Raw genomic sequence first — 21,110 nt, forward strand, 5'->3', positions numbered from 1 at the left:
GTTTTCCCAGGCTATAGTTACAGTTATCGAGGTATCAACATCTGATTGTATGCCTCTGTTGTTAGAAGTGACTAAAGTGATGTATGCTCCAAAGAAAAACGCTTTCGTTTCGAAAATATGTGGATCAGAGAAGAGTAATGTCGTAATTTGGTGCAGGAAAACTGGGTACAAGCAGCATGAAGGAGCATACTATTGCCTAAGGCTTGAATAATGGGGATGAGGAAAAGTAAAGGAGATGCGAATCAACATTCAAGAGACTAGAAATGAGATGAGGAAAGGGTTAAATATCAAGTAAGTCACTTACTGCGTCCAAATGTATCAAGTGAGTCACTGGTTACAAAACTGACTCAAATGAATCACTCATTTGAAAATTTGTATCAAAAATATCATTATATCGTTAATCGAAATTCTTAAAAATATTATATTGAGTTTGGCATATTTTTTATGAATGATATTACATCCAAATGAAAGATTCTGAGTTCTAGTATTTTAGATAATATTTTTAATTTTTTTTAAATTTATTTACTATTTATTTTTATTTAAATCAAATAATATAATAAAAAAATTAAAAATAAATAGTTGATAAAATTTTAAAAATCTAACAATATTATCTAAAATAGTAGAACTCGTAACCTTTCATTTGGATGTAATATCATTCACAAAAAATGTGGGAAACTCAATATATAATATTTTTAAGAATTTTGACTAACGATAGAGTAATATTTTTGATATAAATTTTTAAATGAGTGACTCATTTGAGTCAGTTTTGTAACCAGTGACTCACTTGATACATTTGGACGCAGTAAGTGACTTACTTGATATTTAACCCGATGAGGAAATATAGATCTGGAAGGGATGCATATGATGTAGAAGAGTATAATAAAGCTAGATGGGACTTCATGCAGCTACTTGAGAAACAGGAAGTCTATTGGAAGTAACGTGCGAAGCAGTTTTAGCTTAAGGAAGGAGACCAAAATACAAGATTTTTTCACAGATAAGCATGGGACTTGGAGGGACATGCCTGATGATATAAAATAAATAATCACTGATTACTTTGAAGAATTGTTTCAGGCGAACATAATAGCAAGTACACTTTCTGAATGGGAGGTAATTAACAAAGTTACCGAAGAGCAGAGTTTGAGTCTGATCATGCCAGTTACACAAGAGGAAGTAAAAGAAGCATTATTTCCATGTATCCTGAAAAATCACCAGGATACGATGGATTGAATCCAGGTTTCTACCAAGCTTACTGGAATATAGTGAAAGAGGACGTAATTATATTTTATCAGTCATTCTTTCCTACGGGAAAGCTACCAGATGAGATAAATCGTACTTTGATTTGTCTAATACCAAAAATAAAACAGCCGCAACATATGAAGGATTTACGGGCAATATCCTTATGTAAAAGGTAATGGCTAATAGACTTAAACAATGTCTACCAAGTTTGATTACGGAAAATCAAGTGCTTTTGTCAAGGGTAGATTACTGATGGATAATGCGCTCATTGCCTTTGAAATCAACCATTATATTTGACGAAAAAATCAAGGAGCAAATGGAATGGTTGGACTAAAGTTAGACATCTCTAAAGCATATGATCGTCTTGAATGGTCTTTCTTGGAAAATATGATGATTAAATTTGGTTTCAACAGTGTGTAGGTGAATAGAATTATGAAATGCGTCCAAACAATTACTTATAGCTTTATTCGAGACAGAAGTGAATTTGACAATGTTCAACCAAAACGGGGTATTAGGCAAGGGGAGTGGATCCCCCTTACCTATATTTTGTGTGCATAAGCACTCATGTCGATCATAAAAAGAAATGAAGCAGCTGGTTTGGTTCACGGATGCTCTATTGCTTGCTCATGGAGCACCTCCTATTTCGCATTTATTATTTGCGGATGGATGCTATATTTTCTTTAGAGCCACACTTTAAGAAGCCAAGAGCATGAATAGTATACCGGAGAGGTATGAAAGTCTGTCAGGTCAATTGATTAATTATACGAGGTCAGTTGTGACATTCAGCCCAAATACTGATCGTAATAGCAGACAGCAGATTAGTACTACACTTCAAGTCCAATAAGCGAAAGTACCAGGGAGTTACTTAGGCTTACCAATGTATATTGGAAGAAGAAAGAATAACGCATTCAAATTCCTCCCAGAAAGAGTTAGTCAGAAGTTGCAAAATTGAAATAATAAAAAAAATATCAAAGGGAGGAAAACCGGTATTACTCAAAACTGCAGCACAATTAGTCCCAAACTTTTGGATGAATTTATTTGTCATCCCGAACGAAGTAAGCAATGGTATTCAACACCAGATGAATGCGTTTTGGTGGGGGTCAGGCGGGAGTAGTAGATGGATACGATGGTTGGCTTGGGAAAGACTTTGTGAAGAAAAGTATAATGGGGAGTTGGGCTTTCGAGAACTTAAAAAAGTTAACACTGCAATGTTGGCAAAACATGGATGAAGACTAATAAATGGTGATAATCCATTAGTTACCAAATTGATGAAGGCCAAATACTATCCCAATCCCAGTTTTATAGATGCGAAGTTGAGAATTAACCCAAGTTACACGTGGAGAAGTATTCTTCAAGCTCAAGAGGTTATAAAATAGGGTGTCGAAGGAGAATAGGGATGGAGAAAGCACGAATATCTTTAAAGTACTATGGCTTCCTTGTTTGCAGAATGGTTATCTCACAACTACCATGCCCACTGAATTGGAGCAGATGACGGTTGGAAATTTACAGGCGGATAGTAAAGATAAATGGGACGAGGAGATTTCGCACGACCTTTTTAATGACAAAGATATTGAGTTGATTTAAAGAATTCATATCCCAAAGCATGTGAAACACGACTCATGGTTTTGGAGTTTAGAGCACACATGAAATTTTACTGTTAAAAATTGTTGTAGACAACTGATAGGCGAACAATAATGGCCACTGGCGGGGTTCTAGAAAAGACTATGATCATCGGATCTCCCAGGAAAGATTACAAACTTCATGTGGCGAGTTTATAAATCTGTCATATCAACAACTATGGCCCTATCAGCAAATCATGTACAAATTGATACTAGATATTCTTGGTGTCTAGGACCAGATGAAACCATCGAGCATGTTCTATTTCAGTGTGCGTTTGCAAAAGATGTATGGACAAAGGTAGGGATTCACGAGGTTAATACTGGACAAAATCAAAAAATGATATGGGACATGTTTTGTTCTCTTTTTAATATTTGCAATCAAGAGAAACTAATATTGATATTAACAATTTGTTGGAGTATTTGGAACATACGTAATCAATGGGTTTGGAATAAGGTTGCAGGTTCAGTATTTGGTGTTTATGCAGGTGCTCTAAATTGGTTTAATGGCGGGAATGAATAGTCAATATGAAAAGTAGAAGGGAAACCCAAGTGTTACTATGGGCCCGAGATAATGGTTACCACCACAACCTGGTTGGGTAAAAATAAACGTTGATACAACCATTTTTGAAACTGATGGAAGTATTTAGGAATAGGAATGAAGCTGGGGAGTTCATCTGTGCTCGAGTGCAGAAAATTGAAACAAAAATGCAACCGAGGCTGGCTTAAAAAGGCTTTGTTAGAACAAACAGTTTGAATTTATAAAAAATGTACTTTTGAAACATATGCAAAGTTACTAGTTGTGCATGTACAGGGGTTTACGGGTGTTCATTCTTTCACACAACCGTGTTAGATTGTATTGATCACTTTAAACATTTTAATGATGTGCTAGTTGGTTTTATTCATAGGTCTGCAAATAACGTGACTTGTATTCTAGCAAGGACTGCATATACTGTATCAGGCTTTCAAGAGTGGTTTGGTATTGATCCGGAATTTGTTTCAAATGTACTAATATTTGATTCTATCTAAAACAAGTAAGTTTATTTTTAATAAAAATAACTCCAAAAATTTACCCCACACTTCGATTTCCCCCCCGGTGTCACTTTTTTTTCCAAAAGAAAAGGCATCAAACTTGTTTCTTCAACTCGTGAAAAACATGAAAGAAGACCCCCACTGGCCATTTTTATTTTTTTATTTTTTTATTCATGTCAAGAAAAGATATTTGTACAAAATCATTCATACAAGGCAAGAAGCAACACAGACAATATGAAACCACAAATCTGTTATACTGATATGTTGTAAGAAATTATGAAACACGTATCTCATATTCAAAGATGAGCTCTCTCCCACCCCACCATTCTTATTTACCAACAAAAAGATTTCACATGGGTGGGGGCATCATTTTTCACAAGCATACACTCACCAGCCTAACTCCCATTATTCCCTTGCCCTTGTCCCCGGCCAACCCCTTTCAGTTAACCACCGCTACCAGCTTTCATGCACACATAACACGCTAGCGAAACCAGGATCTTAAAACATCCGAGGCTAAAATGCATAATTTTGAAAAATAGTTTATTTTCTAAGACATTCTAGGCTAAAAAATATAATACTTACTTTACATGATCAACCGGAATTTCAGCCTAACCTACTCCTCTTACTACACACACATAAATGTTTATATGTTTAGACGCTTGTAGGCAAATTGGACATTGTATGTGTATTGAGAAGAAGTTTCTGGCTAGTATTGCAAGAGACATTTGGCTAAAAACCAAATAGTTTTGTATCCACATGTTAAGTGGGACTCAATCAAGACTTGAACAAAGCAAACTGACCTTACATGTTGGTTGTTAGCCATTAATCCCTTGCAAGCAAGCAACAAAAGTCGTTCCTAAATTTATTCCCAGAGAGAATAATATCTTTCCTCGCAATCGATTAATAATTACATAGCAAGATTCATGCATAATGCTTGACAAATTTTCGGAATGTGCACAAACAAAATGTGCTTGCATGAGGTATAATTAGGTAGTAACTAATTTACCCACCAACTGTGTAACTGTGCTACTTAGAGAGTATGTATTACTAGAAGTAGTCCACAGGAGTTTCAGGACAGCTTTCATCGGATAAAACATCTCGAGTAAAAGGAGGAGGAATGAAAGGCGGTGACGTACATTTTAGAAGTGCCCAATTGACCCCTTGGAAAAATGGATGTTGCCTAATTGCTGTAGCACCCTTAGTGGACCCCAGTCGCCTTGCCGGATCCTTTAGCAACAGCTGTGAAATTAGGTCCTTAGCCGTTGCTGGAACTGTTGGCTCTTTAGGAAACTCGAGGGCTCGAGCCACAATGTTAGCTAAGGTAAGTTCATTATCCATACCCCTAAAGGGTGTCACACCATAAAACAGTTCAAATATAAAAATCCCTAATGTCCACCAATCAACTGGACTGCCATGGCCCTCACCAGACACAATTTCTGGTGCCAAATACTCGTGTGTCCCAACAAATGACATTGACCTAACATCAACTGGCTCAGCCACAAATTCAGGTCCATTGTGATGGATAGGCTTCTTCTTTCTCTTAAGTTTAGGATTGAAACATGAGACCGCTGGGACAATACAGTTGGGAAGAATGCACGAGGATGAAGCAAATGGTGGAGGGTCAATGTGATACTCACTCCGGAAAGGTTTGCTAAGAGGGTTCTGATTGGTAATAATTTGAGCAGGAGTTGACGTCGAGCTGTCACATTTTAACGAGAGATCAAAGTCAGTGAGCATGATGTGGCCATCAGATCGAACTAAAACATTTTCAGGCTTTAGATCACGGTAAACAATCCCCATCATGTGAACATATTCTATAGCTACCACCACCTCAGAGGCGTAGAACCTACAAACAATGAAGATACATTAGTGCTTGCAAATTGACTTCACACAGAACATTAATCTAGTCCAAGACTAATAAAACAATGCAGTATAGCTTCTTTATCTTTTTAATTTCATCACTGCAGCATCTAATAACAAAGTAATTATACTGCCATAAACAGTAAACTAATTGCACTTGGACCAACAAAGTACAACTGGTAATCTCAGATTTATATATAGGAAATTGGAAAAGAAGAGAGAAAGAACAGGATGCACCATGCCATGGAGTGGGGACCCATGTGTTCCTTTAAGATCAACACCATATATATTCTAGATGTTTACTTTTCAATAATATTACAACTCTAGATGAGAGCAGGTATTTGTTTTTTGTCTTCTATACAATGGAGGATTATACTCACTCATTAATTCATTATAGTCTTCCCTATTTCATGGATATTATATTTATACTTCTTGTGGTACTCTAGAAGATATTATCCAAATTAAAAAAATATCATACCTTTTCTGAGACAGTTATAACTTATAAACATATGGAGATGATCATTATTATTGTTTCCCAACTTATTTAATAATAACTAACACAATAGGTAGATTCTAAACCACCATAAAATTGATAGACTTCGAAAAACAAACAAGAAGGTATACATAGTGGGATTTGGGAAGACAGTATTGTCTACTCTAAATAGTAACAGTCCTTGAGCTAAAATTTAGTAATGGTATAGCAACTGAAGATCTGCTGCTAGCGCTTTAAAGGTTTAGAGTTCGATGCTCACAGCTCCTCTTCCTATACTTAAAAAATTGAATACTTTAAAAGAAAAGGTCAATTACAGGGAAAAAAAGCATCAGGTTATCTCTTATAATAGAGTCACATTTTGACGCATAAGTGCACTTCCATTATGTGCTGCATAGTTATTATTATTTCCTATTACGAGAACAGCGGTCTGTCTAAACTTAATCTCAAAGGTAAAGAACATTCGAGTAAACATACATCTTATTTTTCCCGTTCTATATCGTGATAAAGTTGAGTACATTTAGTTTCACCATCCGATAATCTAACTTTTGATGGTGCACAATTGCACATTATACATAATATGCGAAAGCTTATTGACGGAATACTGAAAATTTAAAGGCCAGAAAAATAATCAGGAAAGGTAACAAAAATTAGAATCCCCATAAATCCTGGAAAAATAATAACTAGAGCCCCATGATATTGGCTTCTGTGCTACCCTTCCTTGGAAGTTAAACAAGCAAGTAGGTTAAAAAATTCCATAATTTATGCTTCCCATCGCAAGCATTTACAGTAAAATAAGGTGCTTTTTCACATGCATACAAAAAATAATTACTCATTTTAAATTAGATACCAAGGATTAGGAGGTAGTTAAGCCATATATTATTCAACAGATGCCAATCTACTTGTAGGAAATTTCATAACAAATCATTATTTCATAGATAAGATAAGATGATAACTTACACATTTTACCATGTTTTGTTTGGATGGTGTTATTTTCTCCCATTCTAATCTAAGGTTCTATTTTGTCTTTTCACATTTATATACAAAATACACACAAATTTAAGAAAAAATAGAGGTCAACTAGAACATTGCTACATATGAGTAACATGTGACCATGTGTGAGTACATACCAAGAAGCAACATGGGCATATAAAAAATTCACATTTGATTTCACAAATCGTAATAAAGATTGTTACAACGTCACGTGCACCAGAGCATGAGCCTGATCAAACTAAACCAATGAATCATCATCACAATTAATCTTGTTAATCTCTGTGTTTAATGTTGGTGTTTAAGATGAGCACTACAACACACTGCCCAAAAAAACCTTACACAGTCAGTAGAGTACATGACACTTTAAATTTTAACTTGAAGAGTGGGGGGGGGTGGTAGACAGTAGACCAGTAACTCAGAAAAAGTAAAAATGAAAGTGTGTACGACAGTCTATGATACTACTAGATCTTCATAAACTCAACTAGACAATGACCATTGTGGGGGCATTCATCTGACAACTGGCTCCAGCTTCCTCCTCCACAATTATTATCCCCCACCCTCCCTCCTCAATATTCATTACCATATATATCCAAATATTTGTTCATTATATCAATCTCCAAATATCTCCCTGGTTTTTTAAGTTGAAAATATTAAGGGACATAATGCCAAAAATCATGCCCCTCATAAATTAAGAAATTTGTGACAATCTTTAACTACCTCCCAAAATTATGCATAATGTTATGATTTCACATGACCGCAACAAGAAGAGCCTATTGCATCCGATCATCGCACACCGCTAATGAATAGTACCAAAAAACGATAAATTTTAATGTGAGGACTTTGACTTCAATAACATTGTCTAATATGTTACAACTCCATCAATAAATTAATAAAATTTTATTGTTCTCGTTCGAAAAGTAATAATTAAAAAAATAATCACCGAGACTCACCTGACAGCGGATTCATGGAACCGCCTAGCAGGTTGGCGTTGTCTCAAAACATGAAGATCACCACCAGGACAAAACTCCGTTAACAAACAAGACCACTTAGGAGAATCCAAGAAACCATACAAAGTAGGCAAAAAAGGATGTTCAAGCATCTCAAGTATCTCCTTCTCAGTCCTGGCTCTGCCTTCTTTATTCCTGCTAGCAAGTTCTTTTTTATCCATGACTTTGGCTGCAAAAACAGCATCATTATGTCTACACTTCATCTCAGCCAAGTAAACACACCCTATGTCGCCTGCACCGAGTTTGTGGATGAACTTTAAGTCTGAGAGGAGGAGAGGAGCAGGTGGGTCAGTTGAAGAGGAGGTTCTGCGACGAATGGCGTCCCAGCATGGATCAGAGGAGTGTTTTGTGGTGAAAGTGGAGGAGGAGGATGAGCTTATGCTGCGGTTGTTGTCGGTTGTGGCTGTGGTTGCTGTTGAGTTGAAGCTTAGGCTTTCGAGATCGTCGGTTAGGTCGTCGACTGCCCATGGTGGCTCCATGTTGTCGGTTGTGTGATTCTGTATAAATATAGTTGAGAGAGAGACTTGAGAGAGAGAGAGAGAGGAGAGTAGTGGCTTAATGGGAGAGGAAGAGAGGGGAGGAGGGGGTATATAAAAATGGCTCCAATCTTGGGTTTTAATTTTTCTTGTTTTCGCCCTTTATTTATGGACGTATATATGGTCGTTTGTGTGATTTTGTGTTTGTGTAAAACTAAATCTTTTCGACTCGTTATTCTTTCCTATAATAATGTTAATTGATGCTCGAAACTCGAAAGCAGAAAATAATTGATAATTCGAGTTAAGAGTAATGTTATGGTTTCAAAAAAAAATCTTTTAATTTTTTTAAAAATAAGATTTCAGGAATTTTTTATCTGTTGGCCTGATTTATAAAGATTACCTGCCCAATATAAATTGACACATGATAAAAAAATTGAAATATTTTTGGGTTTGCTGAGATTTGAGGGAGCAGTCTAAAAAACGTAACGAATCTTTATTCTTTTTTAATCTTTGTTTTTGGTAAAGGACAGGGAAGGTAATAGAAATGTGCATGAAGGCCTTTTGTTTGCATACAATGCCACCGTCTTGTGTCATCTCCCCTCTGGTAGAGGATTGATGATAAGACAAGACTTGCTCAAAACTAGCCTTAAATTCATCACAAGATTTGCTCCTACTACAATAATTATTCATTCATGCCCCCAATTTGAATTGCAGCCGCATGGTTTATTTCAAATATATTTTTTTGTAAATCACAAGATTGGCTACTGCTATAAAACTATTCCACATGTATCTAAACCGCAGATAATAAGTGCGAAAAGTTGCATGTAACTAATATTGCGACATATTACAGATTGAAGAAAGATGTTGAGTTGCAAGGGTTGTCGGACTTGAGCCTCTACCATCTGAACTCCTCCAAGTATTAATATCAACATTGCTACTATTGCATCTACCTCCATTTCTCTGTAAAAAGTATAATTCTTACACTATAACCTACATATATTTATAATATGATACAACAGTGATGTCTGATCTCGAAAACCCATATTCTCATATCCTTGAGACATCAGAAGTTTTGCCTAAACATCTCAAACTCCAAATGATCTCCAGTGCCATTACATTCTTTCCAGCACTCATCATCTTCGTTATGTAAAGATATATCTAAAGTGGCACTCCTAATGTCACAAAATTTTGGAAGTTCAGGTGGCACTGCACACCTGATCAAAGCCCAGTTCAAGCCGTGGAAGAAGGCGTGTTGCTTGATTTCTGCTGCCCCTTTTACAGAACCTAACCTACTTTTTGGATCCTTTATCAATAATCGTCTCATCAAATCCATTGCTTGTGAACTTACCATGGGGCTCTCTGGGAACTTTACACACTCTGATACTACATTGCACAATGTATCGTCGTTTCCAGAACCTTTGAAAGGTGTCTTACCGTATAAAAGTTCATAAAAGAAAATTCCAAGTGTCCACCAGTCCACTGGACTTCCGTGACCTTCACCTTTTACGATCTCCGGAGCAAGATATTCATGGGTTCCAACAAAAGAATTTGATCGGGCACTTGTTGGCTCCACTATTAGTTGTGGCATTGAATTGATCTGGTCAGCTAGATCAGATTTTTGTTTTCGGGTTCTTGATTCATGCCTGGGTGTAAAGCATGGAACTTGCCATGCTGGTTGGAGACAGAACGGATCTATGCATCTAGAATCCGTGCATGGACTCGAAACTCTTTTTGGGGATTCAATGGGTGGAGAGGAATTCAGTATTGTCGGAGTAGCAGCACATCTGAGTGACAAGTCAAAATCAGTAAGCATAATGTGACCGTCTTCTCGGACCAATATATTTTCTGGTTTCAAGTCACGATACACAACTCCAAGCATGTGAAGGTACTCCAGTGCAAGAAGGACCTCAGCAACATAAAATCTGCCACAGTAGCACAATATTAGACTAAGACATTCGACGAAGTTAAATTAATATAGGTAGAAATGGTACAAAGGCCAAGTTCATTGCATTCATTATAAACTCGAGAAATTTACCTCACTGCTTGCTCGGAGAAAGTTTTGCTCAGTTGCTTTTGCCGAAGAACATGTAGATCTCCACCTGGACAATAATCCATAACCAAGCAGGAGAAATTATTTGTCATAAATTGTGCATAAAGCGTGGGGAGAAATGGGTGGTCTAACATTTGCAGTATCTCTGTCTCTGTTTGAACCCTGGGCATTTTCTTCCTGGCAGCCAAAAACTCATTGTCCATCACTTTCACAGCGAACAGACACTCTGTACCAGCAAGCTTCCCAAGGTAAACATTACCAATGTCCCCACCACCAAGTTTCCTAAGCAACTCAAAATGCCTCAAACCTAAACTGACGTTCTGATTTTGAACATGCCGAATGGCATCCCATTTCGTGTCTTTTGACATGTGAGGCCGACAGCCCGTGCGAGACCCACTTAAGTTGCTTTCTTCACTAAAGGCTGTAGAACTGCTATACTCCCCGATGCTACTCTTTGAACTTTGAGAAAAATCACCTTTATCTCCTGTACATGATCTTTCGCCGGCTCTTATTACAACAGGTTTCTGGATGTCACTAGATTCTGAACTAAAACCTAATTTATTAGCACTAGAGTCTATAGAACTTAGACTCAATTTACTGCCAATGTTTGTACTACTCGAAGTTGAAGATTCTGACTCTTTTTCTTTACTTGGAGTCTTTCGTACAGTGTCAGGTGTGTGACCGATTTGATTGCTGAGACAAGTGACCAAATTATCATCAGAAACTCCACGAATACGACTGCAACAAGTTTCTACAGAATCTGAGTCCTGTTTCAGTTTGGTTTTAACAAATTTCTTGCTCCTCCAAGCGAATTTAATTAGATTGGGGTCAACGCTTCTAGATTTTGAAACCTTTTTGCCAGTTTTAGAGCTAGGTAATGAATCTGCAGTATTGCACTTATTTTTCTGATCATTTTCTTCGCATGTCGACTGAATTAAACTTTGATCTGTGTCCAGGATGATCTCATCTAGCACTGGGAGTTTTTTACCACTGTGAGGAACCAATGCTGAAAGTTTTGATTTCCTTCCCCTCCGCATCAACCTCATATACGAGATCTTACTACCAATACCAGCTGGTAAGGAAACAGTCTTTGACTGCTGGGATATTGTGGCGACTTCAGCTTTTTGAAGTGATGCATCCGCCAAAAGCGTAGAAGCAGCATTCTTCTTCGATACTTCCACATTCGGTGCATGTTGGGATTTAGGTAACTTCTCCGATATATCTGAAGTGCTTGTTTCTGGAAAAAGGGAGATCTCCAACAAATTCCCCGTAACCTCATTTATGGGATTGCCAAATTCACTGGCCTCAACTACTACAGTTCTGCAGATTTTCTTATTAGTGTTCACCTCTGAAGGTCTTGAAGTGCCACCCAGTTTTGACAATCTCTTTGTAGCAGCCATTTCAGAGGCCTGAGAGATGCATAATCCTCGAAGTGCCTGCTTCAGATTCGCAGGCTCTGAAATTCCAATTCCCGATGCTTGAGACGAACTAACTCTGACTGGTCGTTTCATATATTTTTTATGTAAATTCTCCCTTAAAGTTTGTGATGGTTTCATACCTCTACCTGATGCCTGGAAGCCGATTGCTTCAAACAATCGGTTAATATCATCTTCTATCGAATATCTTAGCCCAGGCTTTTGCATGTAATGCTTCTCCTGAGAGGCTACATAATCTAATTCTCCAACAGGTTCGATTTCACTGTTAACACCTGATATACCCATTGTCCCGATGTGAGATCCAGCTGTTAAATTAAGGTTTTCCTCTAGCATTTCATAACTCACCACTGAAAGTTGATTTTAAAGGTGGAGGAGCTCAACACAAAGATCATGTTTTCCCCAATTCTATGTCCATCGTAATGATTTTCCAAATATGAAAGAAAACTCAGAAATATGGTACTTTTTTACAATGAAGCAAGAAGTACCTGCCACGAGTCAAAATGCAGGTTAATTTTAGAAAAAAATCAGTGGTGATATTTTACTGTAGAGATAAACAATAGTAAACTCTGACTAGCATGCATTAAAGAGTCAACCGCATACTGTTTATTCAAAACTTGCAGTTTCTATTTCAGTTGCTGGACATATGTTTTCATCTAGCAATTTAACCTTGTAAATTTGAAAATGTAAAAACTTGATTGACCTTCTTAGTCATAAGTCCCGCTACGGAACAGCAAACATTTAGTACATAGATCGTACTAAGTACTAACATTTAATCATTTATGAGAAATTGACGTTATTGACTCCGAGAATTAATCTGTCAACTTATTTGAAATCTTTTAATCCAGTATATGTACGTTCTCTTTGTCCACTAAACTAGTGCAGAGTGGAGTATTACATTGATAAGGTATTGAGGTTTGGGAAGACGACTTATAATTTTCTTTCTCCTCTCTTTGTTCTTGTCTGTATGGTTTCTACAAGTTCGTTTCATTAATCTAACCATCCAAACGACACGGTTTCTAACCAAATAAAACTGAGTATCGCATAATAGATTCTTAATAATTATTAAGTAAAAATAGTTAAATTTAATAACCCTAATAATGATAGTTCTCCTATGTGCATTACTCGGGATGCAATAATAAGGTGAAAATGACAGTATTTGTGCTAAACAGTTATGCTTCTGAACATTTAGGGTGGCATAATGATTATTCACATTAGGCTTTTACTTATTACTTTTGATAGTAAACAACAAAAGATTATAACTAATTTTGCTCTCACTTTGACTCTTACGATGAGACTTGGTTTGTAGTAACATACTAACCTGCAGGTAATAAGATAGAGCAACGAGCTGGCCCGTGTTCAGGTGGAAAGACAGTAGCATCGTTTTTGCTCCTACATACAAATATCTTACCCAAACTATTTACATCCTTCAATCTTTAATATCTAGAGAGAAGCATGGGTTTCTAACTTTCTATTATAGTAGGAATTATAATTATATTACATGACCATATGTCCTTATTATGACTTGAGAATTTTATTTGTAGTATAACTAACCTTAGATTATGTTGCAGGTAATGATGGCACTAACTATTTATTACTTCACCTTTAATAATAGTGTGTGCCAGTTGTTAAGATATATGTTGTATGTGGGGATATTACAGGTCAATACATAAATATTTTTCTTAATATCTGACTAGGAGGAAAAGGATAGTATCTGACCTACATACACAGAGAGCAGTGACAAACAGGTGGGGGAATTTGATCTTCGAAATATGAAAATTCAAGTGAACAACAATAATTCTTCACTTAATAGAAGTCTCAGAACCACACTTGATAATTGGCAAGACCACCTCATCAAGTATAAGTTAAATTAATTAACCTAAGGTAACAAAAGTAGTTACCTTACTCAAATGCTTCAATTTGTTGATCTATTGATTCAAATATTATTTATATCATTTATTTTCATAAGAATGTAATTAATTAAGGCCACTCGACTTTTAACTAAGTTACAAAACTACACTTATGTTAATGTATAAACCTTGTTCCTAATTTTACTTGGATCATCAGTAGACAGTAGACAACTGTAACACAATGTTCATACAACCAAACAGCTACACAAGTACATGGCCCTAAAGTTGCAAACTTTCTCATCAATAATCAACAAAATTCAAAACTAAACATATATACACGCATCCAAACTAAAACCAAAAGTTGGGTATGTTTCCTTTTCAAGTTTGAACCTACTCTCTCTCTCTCTCTCTCTCTCAAGTTTGAACCTACTTCAACTCTCTCTCTCTCTCTCAAGTTTGAACCTAATTTATCTCTCTCAAGTTTGAACTTACTTCATCTCTCTCTCTCTCTCTCAGAGGGAAAGTGAAACAATAAGCTTAAAACAATAACTAAACAAGGAGCTTCACAAACATCAAGATTCAAGAGATCAAAACACATAATACACATAAAGATGAGATTTTTACCTAAAAAACAAGAAGAATGAGCTTCAAGGCCACAGAGAAAATTCCAAGATTGTGAATAAGTGGAAAGGGGAGAGGAGGGAAAAATTAAAAATGGGAGAGAAAAGGGGGTGAATCTTTTTAGTGATAATCACGAGAATACGTAGCTTTGTCGTCGTTATCTCTGTCTTACAGTCACGAAACATGTATGTATGGTGTGTGTGTGTGTTGGCGTAAAAATATCAAAACTTGAGGAAGTAATTATGAGAGAGAAAGAGAGCTAGTAGTAGTAGTAGTAGCAGCAGCTGCTAGGTAAGTGGTAAGCCGCCTGTCTGACATATTTATGTGTGAATATATTCAAAATTACTGCATAGGATACTCGTGTTTTCATTCAAAATTGACTTCATTATATTTCATATTTTGTGAAACATTTAATTGCTTTTTTTTTAAAAAAAAAAAAACAACTAATTGATTTGTGTTCATTTTGTTTACCTGGTTAAAAGTACTTGTAAATTTATTATTTGTTTTTATCTAATTTTTTGTAGACTTGCGCCCAGGCCATACTCGAGGACCCCAAATCGAAACTAGCAAACAGTATTAAAAAAGACTTGTATCATTTGAATATTAATTTGGCTGAAATTATTTTTAAACCCCTGAATCGACAAAAAGAAATGTAAAAATGTAAGTTCTTCTAGCAATCTGATTGGATTCTTATTCATTACAGATTTTTTAAAACGGATCATACATTTTCAACAAGTGAATTTGAATTGCTCTCCAACAAAATAATGAGCACAATAAAAACTCACAAGAACATGTATATTTATCAAATTTGCTTAGTTCATGGACTAGGTACCTGGTGGATGGGGCAAGTAACTTGCACCTCTTCCTAAAGGCATTCTAAAAAAAGTCAATTGTTTGACGTTCAAATTTCTTTGGGGTAATTGTATAATCCTTCTTGAAAATGTCATTATAAGATTGGATGGGAGAAATGCTCCAAATTGTTGTGTAAAACAAGATTGTATAATAACAAGAGTAAGTGATATTGATAGTTCTGAGATTAAGTTGTTTGATAATCAATATTTGTATTCTGTAATTGTATTGTTTGGGTCTGTAAACTGATGGATTTTTCTTATGAACATTTTCAAGTTAAGGAATAAATTCTAAAAAAGATCAAGTCTTGATCATGTCTCATAGAAACGATGTAGAAGTTTGAAATTGAATAATGTTGGTCTATGAAAAATGTTATAAGCTCAGATATCGGCAAGTTACAGATCAAGGTATATCGAGAAGTCAGTTGAGAAGTCCAAAATGACTTGTAGAGAAGTCCCAAGAGATATCGACAAGTCATTTTTGCATGTAGAGATCTCGGATATCGACAAGTCAAATGAACATGTAGAGAATTGGAGATATCGACAAGTCAATATTTCTATAGAGATCTCAGAGATATCGACAAGTTAAAATGTGTATGCAGAGATCTCAGAGATATCGACAAGTCATTTCTGCATGTAAATATCGACAAGTCAAATCCTTCATGTAGAGAACTCGAGATGTCGACAAGTCAAAAGCCTATACCGAGAACTAGAGATGTCGACAAGTTATTCTGCATGTCGAGAACTAGAGACCTCGAGAAGTCATTTACATATGTCGAGCACTCGAGATATCGATAAGTCATTATACTTATCGATATATTGATGTCACTTTTCTACAGAATAAAAGGAGATCTCGACATACTATCTCAAATTCAGAATACAGACAAGTTCAATATTCAAGATTATCAGTAAACAAACAATTCATTCACTGAATTGAAAAGTCTACAAAAACAGCTGGAAGAATACAAGATCAAGGGTCAAGATTCACTGGACAAATGATGGTCACATACCTACAAGATTTTGCATAAATTTGCTAACACCGGAAAAGTAAATAGACAAGGTTCATTTAAAAATTGGTTTAGTACATTTTAGTACAAGTTTTGTAAACTCGTGTTGCAAGTCTATAAAGCATGCACGGGTCCTTAGTTGAGAAGTAACAAACATATCTAGAAAATCTTATATTCACTCAAGATAGAAGCAGAGTTCTTATTTTTTTAAAAACACAGATTTTTAGTAAGACGGACTTAATTAATACAATTAAGTGAGTTTTTGATATTGTGTCTTGTGTGTTCTTACTGCCAAACATTTTATCTTTACAATTTTAAACTGCCTTGTTCACCAATAATCCAAAACAGTTTAAAAGAAAAATAAAATTCAAGAAACACATCCACCTCCATGTGTTACTTTTCTTTACATTCAATATATAACAAGTGGTATCAGAGCAAAATCTTAAAGAAGACAAATAAAGATCTTGGAAGAATGGGTGCTCAGAAATTAAGCAGTATCAAGAACCCTGTCTTTGACAAAATCAACTACACACTATACAAAAAAATGATGTTGTTCATAAGGATGGACAACCCCATGTACATTCAGATTCTTAAAAATAGACATTTCATTCCTATGGGAAGGGTTCCAGAAGCCATAGATGGAGACATGGTCAGACCAACACATTATGTACCCAAATATCCCTTAACCTACACAGAGCCTGAAAAAGAAAAGTTGCTAGATATTAAATGCAACACAAAGGGGATGAATGTGTTTTTTTGGATTTTTAGCCTATTTTAAAATTGTTTGGATTATAGGTGAACAAAGTAGTTAAGATATTGCAGAGATATTGTGTTTACAGAATTAATCAACAAGCACAATATTTTCAAAACTTACTTAATTTGTATTAATTAAGTTGGTCTTGCTACAAATTATGTGTTCTTAAGAAAATAAGAACTCAGCTTCTATCTTGAGAGAATACAATAAAAATCTTGATATATTTGTTACTTATGAACTAAGGACCCGTGCATACTTTATAGACTAGCAGCACGGGTTTACAAGACTTGTACTAAAATGTACTAAACTACTTTATAAATCAACCTTTTTCTATTTCCATTTCTAACTTAGCAAATATGTGCAAAATCTTACAGGTCTGTGACCACTCTTTGTCCAGTTAATATTGACCCTTGATCTTGTATTCTTCCAGCTACTTTGTAGACTTTTCAAGCTAGTGAATAGATCATTTGTTGACTGATAATCTTGAACTTGTTTGCATTCTGAATTTGAGAATTATGTCGAGATCTCCGGTTTGTTCTATAGAGAAGTGACATCTCGATAAGTAAATAACTTATCGAGATCTCTGAGTTCTCTATAGGTTTACTTGACTTGTCAAGGTCTCTAGATCCTTGCATGTCAAATGACTTGTCGATATGTCTGAGATCTCTACATGTAGAAATTATTTGTCGATATCTCCGAGATCTCTATATACACAATTTGACTTATCGATAACTATTAGATCTCTATATAAGAAATTGACTTGTCGATGTCTCAAATTCTTCACATCTTCATTTGACTTATCGACATCTCTGAGTTCTCTACATGCAGAAATGGCTTGTCGACATCTCCAGTTCTCTACATCTTAATTTGACTTGTCGATATCTCCGAGACTTCTCTATAAGTCATTTTGGACTTCTCTACAAGTCATTATGAACTTCTCGAATGACTTCTCGATGTAACTTGATATGTGACTTATCGATATATTGACTTAGAACATTTTTCATATAACAAATTTATTCAACAACAAACTTCTACATCTTTTCGCTGAGGCATGATCATGACTTGATCTTCTTCCAGAATTTATTCTTTAACTTAAATCTGTTCACAGAAAAATCTCTCAGTCTAATGTTCTAACCAGTTTTACAGATTCAAGAAATACAATACATAATACAGATTTAGATTATCATACAACTTAATCATATGATTGTCAATGTGACTTAGTTTTGTTGTTCTAGAGTTATGTCTTGCACAACAATTTTCATAATTTATCAAGGTTTGTCACTATCATAAATAAATTATTTCTCGAAAAGTTAAGATTGTCTGACTACCGTTATCCGAAAATAAATAGCATTGATCTTAATAGGTAGTAAAAAATGATAAAATATAAATAATTCATAGACGACATTTCACCTAAAAATATTTTTCTCTTATTAATAACTAATATTTTATATTGAAATAAAAAATATAATTCTCGAAAAAAATCCACTTAACTTTTATATGAATAACATTAAGTAAATTTATTATATAACTAATACGTGTAATTATGAATACGATAAAGAAAATTTAATATATAATTAATACGTGTAACTAATGACTATTACAATGCTATTAATGTCTTAAAAATATATTTAATAAAAAATAAAAAAGTAGAAATTTAAGAAAAACAACTTTAAACAATCTGGTGTCTTTCGACTCCTCAACTATCATACTATACTAGCTTAAAACCTATGTAATGCACGGATCATACATATCTTTTTTAATATTATACATCTTTTAAAACAATTATTTAGAATTGAATTTTTAATTTTGTTCACTTAAAATTTAAAATAATATGATTTCATGATATTTATATATATATATATATATATATATTCGTAGTTTTTTTAGAACAGTTAAACCTACTTAAAATAATACCCTTAGTATCGGGGAAACAAATATTATTATAGCGAGTTTATAATTTTATTGAGAATAAAATATAATATCCCCATGGACCATAAAAAATATTAGTTTAGTGTGGTTATTAATTAATCAATTAACTATAACTTTATAAAAGCTATTTGAAAGTGACAATATAACTGATTGAACGACATAGTTTTATTAATAATTCTATGTGTGTTTTAAAAAAAATTAACTATGTTTTTATTAAAATTTGGTTTTAAGTTCAAATCAATAGAATACAAATTATGTTTAGTATGATATTAATTTGATTTATCCCGGATTAGTTGTTTACATTATTTCATTTTAGCACAGTGTCCGATACCGACCAAATCGTACTAATTATTTTAATTTTAATTTTTTTTAATTCGGAATCAATAAGATAATTTTTTTATCCCGTATATTTAGTATACATGATTTTATTTCAGTTAGTCGAATTATTTTTTCTATTTTAATTTTGTGTTAGTTTAGATCAATTGTATACTATATTTTTTTTATCCTGGATAAATAATATATATTATTTTCTTAATCCTAGTTCAATAGTATAATTTTTTTAGCCGGATCATTATTATATTTTATTTCATCTTAACCAGAGGCACATGAGGCACATTATATCAACGAATTCCAACTAATTACATTTAGTTTACTTAAATTTATTTTAGTCATAAATAACAATTATAATAATGTATAAATAAATATGAATTAAATTTAAATTGGTTGAAGAAGTTGACTTCAATATCGCTTATAATAATGCAAAGTTCGATATAAAATAAAATTTATATTGATAAACCGTGAAATATATTGACTTCAATATCAATTAAAATTAGAATTGACCGACCGTTCCACCCACTGACAAATTAGAATAATTAAGTAAGGTTGATTAAGTAATTTCATCAATTACTCACCAACCGACTATCTTTTAATATTTCGTCTATTATAATATAGTTTAGATATAGATTATCAAGATTATTTAAATATATGTCGTTATGCCCAAACAATTGGTATAAACATTATTCAGGTCAAAATCATATAGAGTGGTCAAAGTTGAGACATGTGTGTCTAAAATTAAGGAGAAGATAAGACAAGTTTCCTTTTTGAAAGGGGAATAGGCGCGCCCCTTGAATAAATGAAGGCGCGCCCCTTAAATAAATGAAGGCGCGCCCTGTGTTCTGAAGGACTGTTGATAAAATACATCTGTGGATATTGGAGGCGCACCCTCAGGAGAAGAGGGAGGCGCGCCCTATTTAGCCTTTGGATGATATCCTTGAGCTGACCCCTTACCTGTGGAAAGTGCTCAGGGTGCGCCCTAAGTAAGGAAAAAGGTTTGATAGGATTTCGGTATGGTTACTTGGACGGATTGTCAGGATGATTAAAAAATGGAGGAGATTATTACAACTAACCTATTTGATGCAGGTACTCTATTGAAGAACTCATTCCTGTAATACAACCGCAGGAAGGCGGTGTCCGTGGTCAGGGACCTCCAGGTGTATGTCTGGATGGAAGGCCTCCTCCTGTAGTCAATGAGTGTCCTCATTGGGGATGTGGGGTGAAATATGGTATGTGCTTTGGGAGCTCTGTCTCTGTAGTCAAGGGGTGTCCTCGTTGGGAGACTTCAGAGTATCCTGCACTTTGCACCCAAAATCTTGGGATCACTTGTCCTGCAATCTGGTAGGGGCTCCTTATCCGGGGGACAAGGATGCGTCCAACATTTGAGGTGAACCACGGCTATACATGCGTCCGCGGATTAGAGAAACAGCTGATAGCGGAGGGTTATCCTTAGACAGAGAGATGTCTTATCCGTGAAGTCTCGAAGTCGTGGACGAGCCTTTGGCCTTTATGGTTGGGCCTCATCGGCGGACATGCCTAAAGCTAGTAGAAGACGGTTTCCAGTAGGTTTCTTAC

General features: G+C 35.0%; 2 protein-coding genes across 2 annotated transcripts; both read right to left on the bottom strand.

The window, feature by feature from the left end:
* Positions 1-4,692: 4,692 nt before the first annotated feature.
* LOC141697650 (protein kinase G11A) lies at positions 4,693-8,841 on the bottom strand. The gene is made up of 2 exons (XM_074502143.1): positions 8,178-8,841; positions 4,693-5,730 (listed from the first exon to the last, which is right to left on the bottom strand). The coding sequence occupies exons 1-2, from the start codon at positions 8,711-8,713 to the stop codon at positions 4,932-4,934; spliced, it is 1,335 nt and encodes a 444-aa protein (XP_074358244.1). The 5' UTR covers positions 8,714-8,841; the 3' UTR covers positions 4,693-4,931.
* A 352-nt stretch (positions 8,842-9,193) lies between these two features.
* On the bottom strand, positions 9,194-14,936 carry LOC141697086 (serine/threonine-protein kinase KIPK2-like). The gene is made up of 3 exons (XM_074501296.1): positions 14,668-14,936; positions 10,746-12,681; positions 9,194-10,632 (listed from the first exon to the last, which is right to left on the bottom strand). The coding sequence occupies exons 2-3, from the start codon at positions 12,527-12,529 to the stop codon at positions 9,774-9,776; spliced, it is 2,643 nt and encodes an 880-aa protein (XP_074357397.1). The 5' UTR covers positions 12,530-12,681; positions 14,668-14,936; the 3' UTR covers positions 9,194-9,773.
* Between the last annotated feature and the right edge of the window lie 6,174 nt (positions 14,937-21,110).

Source organism: Apium graveolens, chromosome 11, assembly GCF_009905375.1.
Source record: "Apium graveolens cultivar Ventura chromosome 11, ASM990537v1, whole genome shotgun sequence".
Classification (NCBI taxonomy): domain Eukaryota; kingdom Viridiplantae; phylum Streptophyta; class Magnoliopsida; order Apiales; family Apiaceae; genus Apium; species Apium graveolens.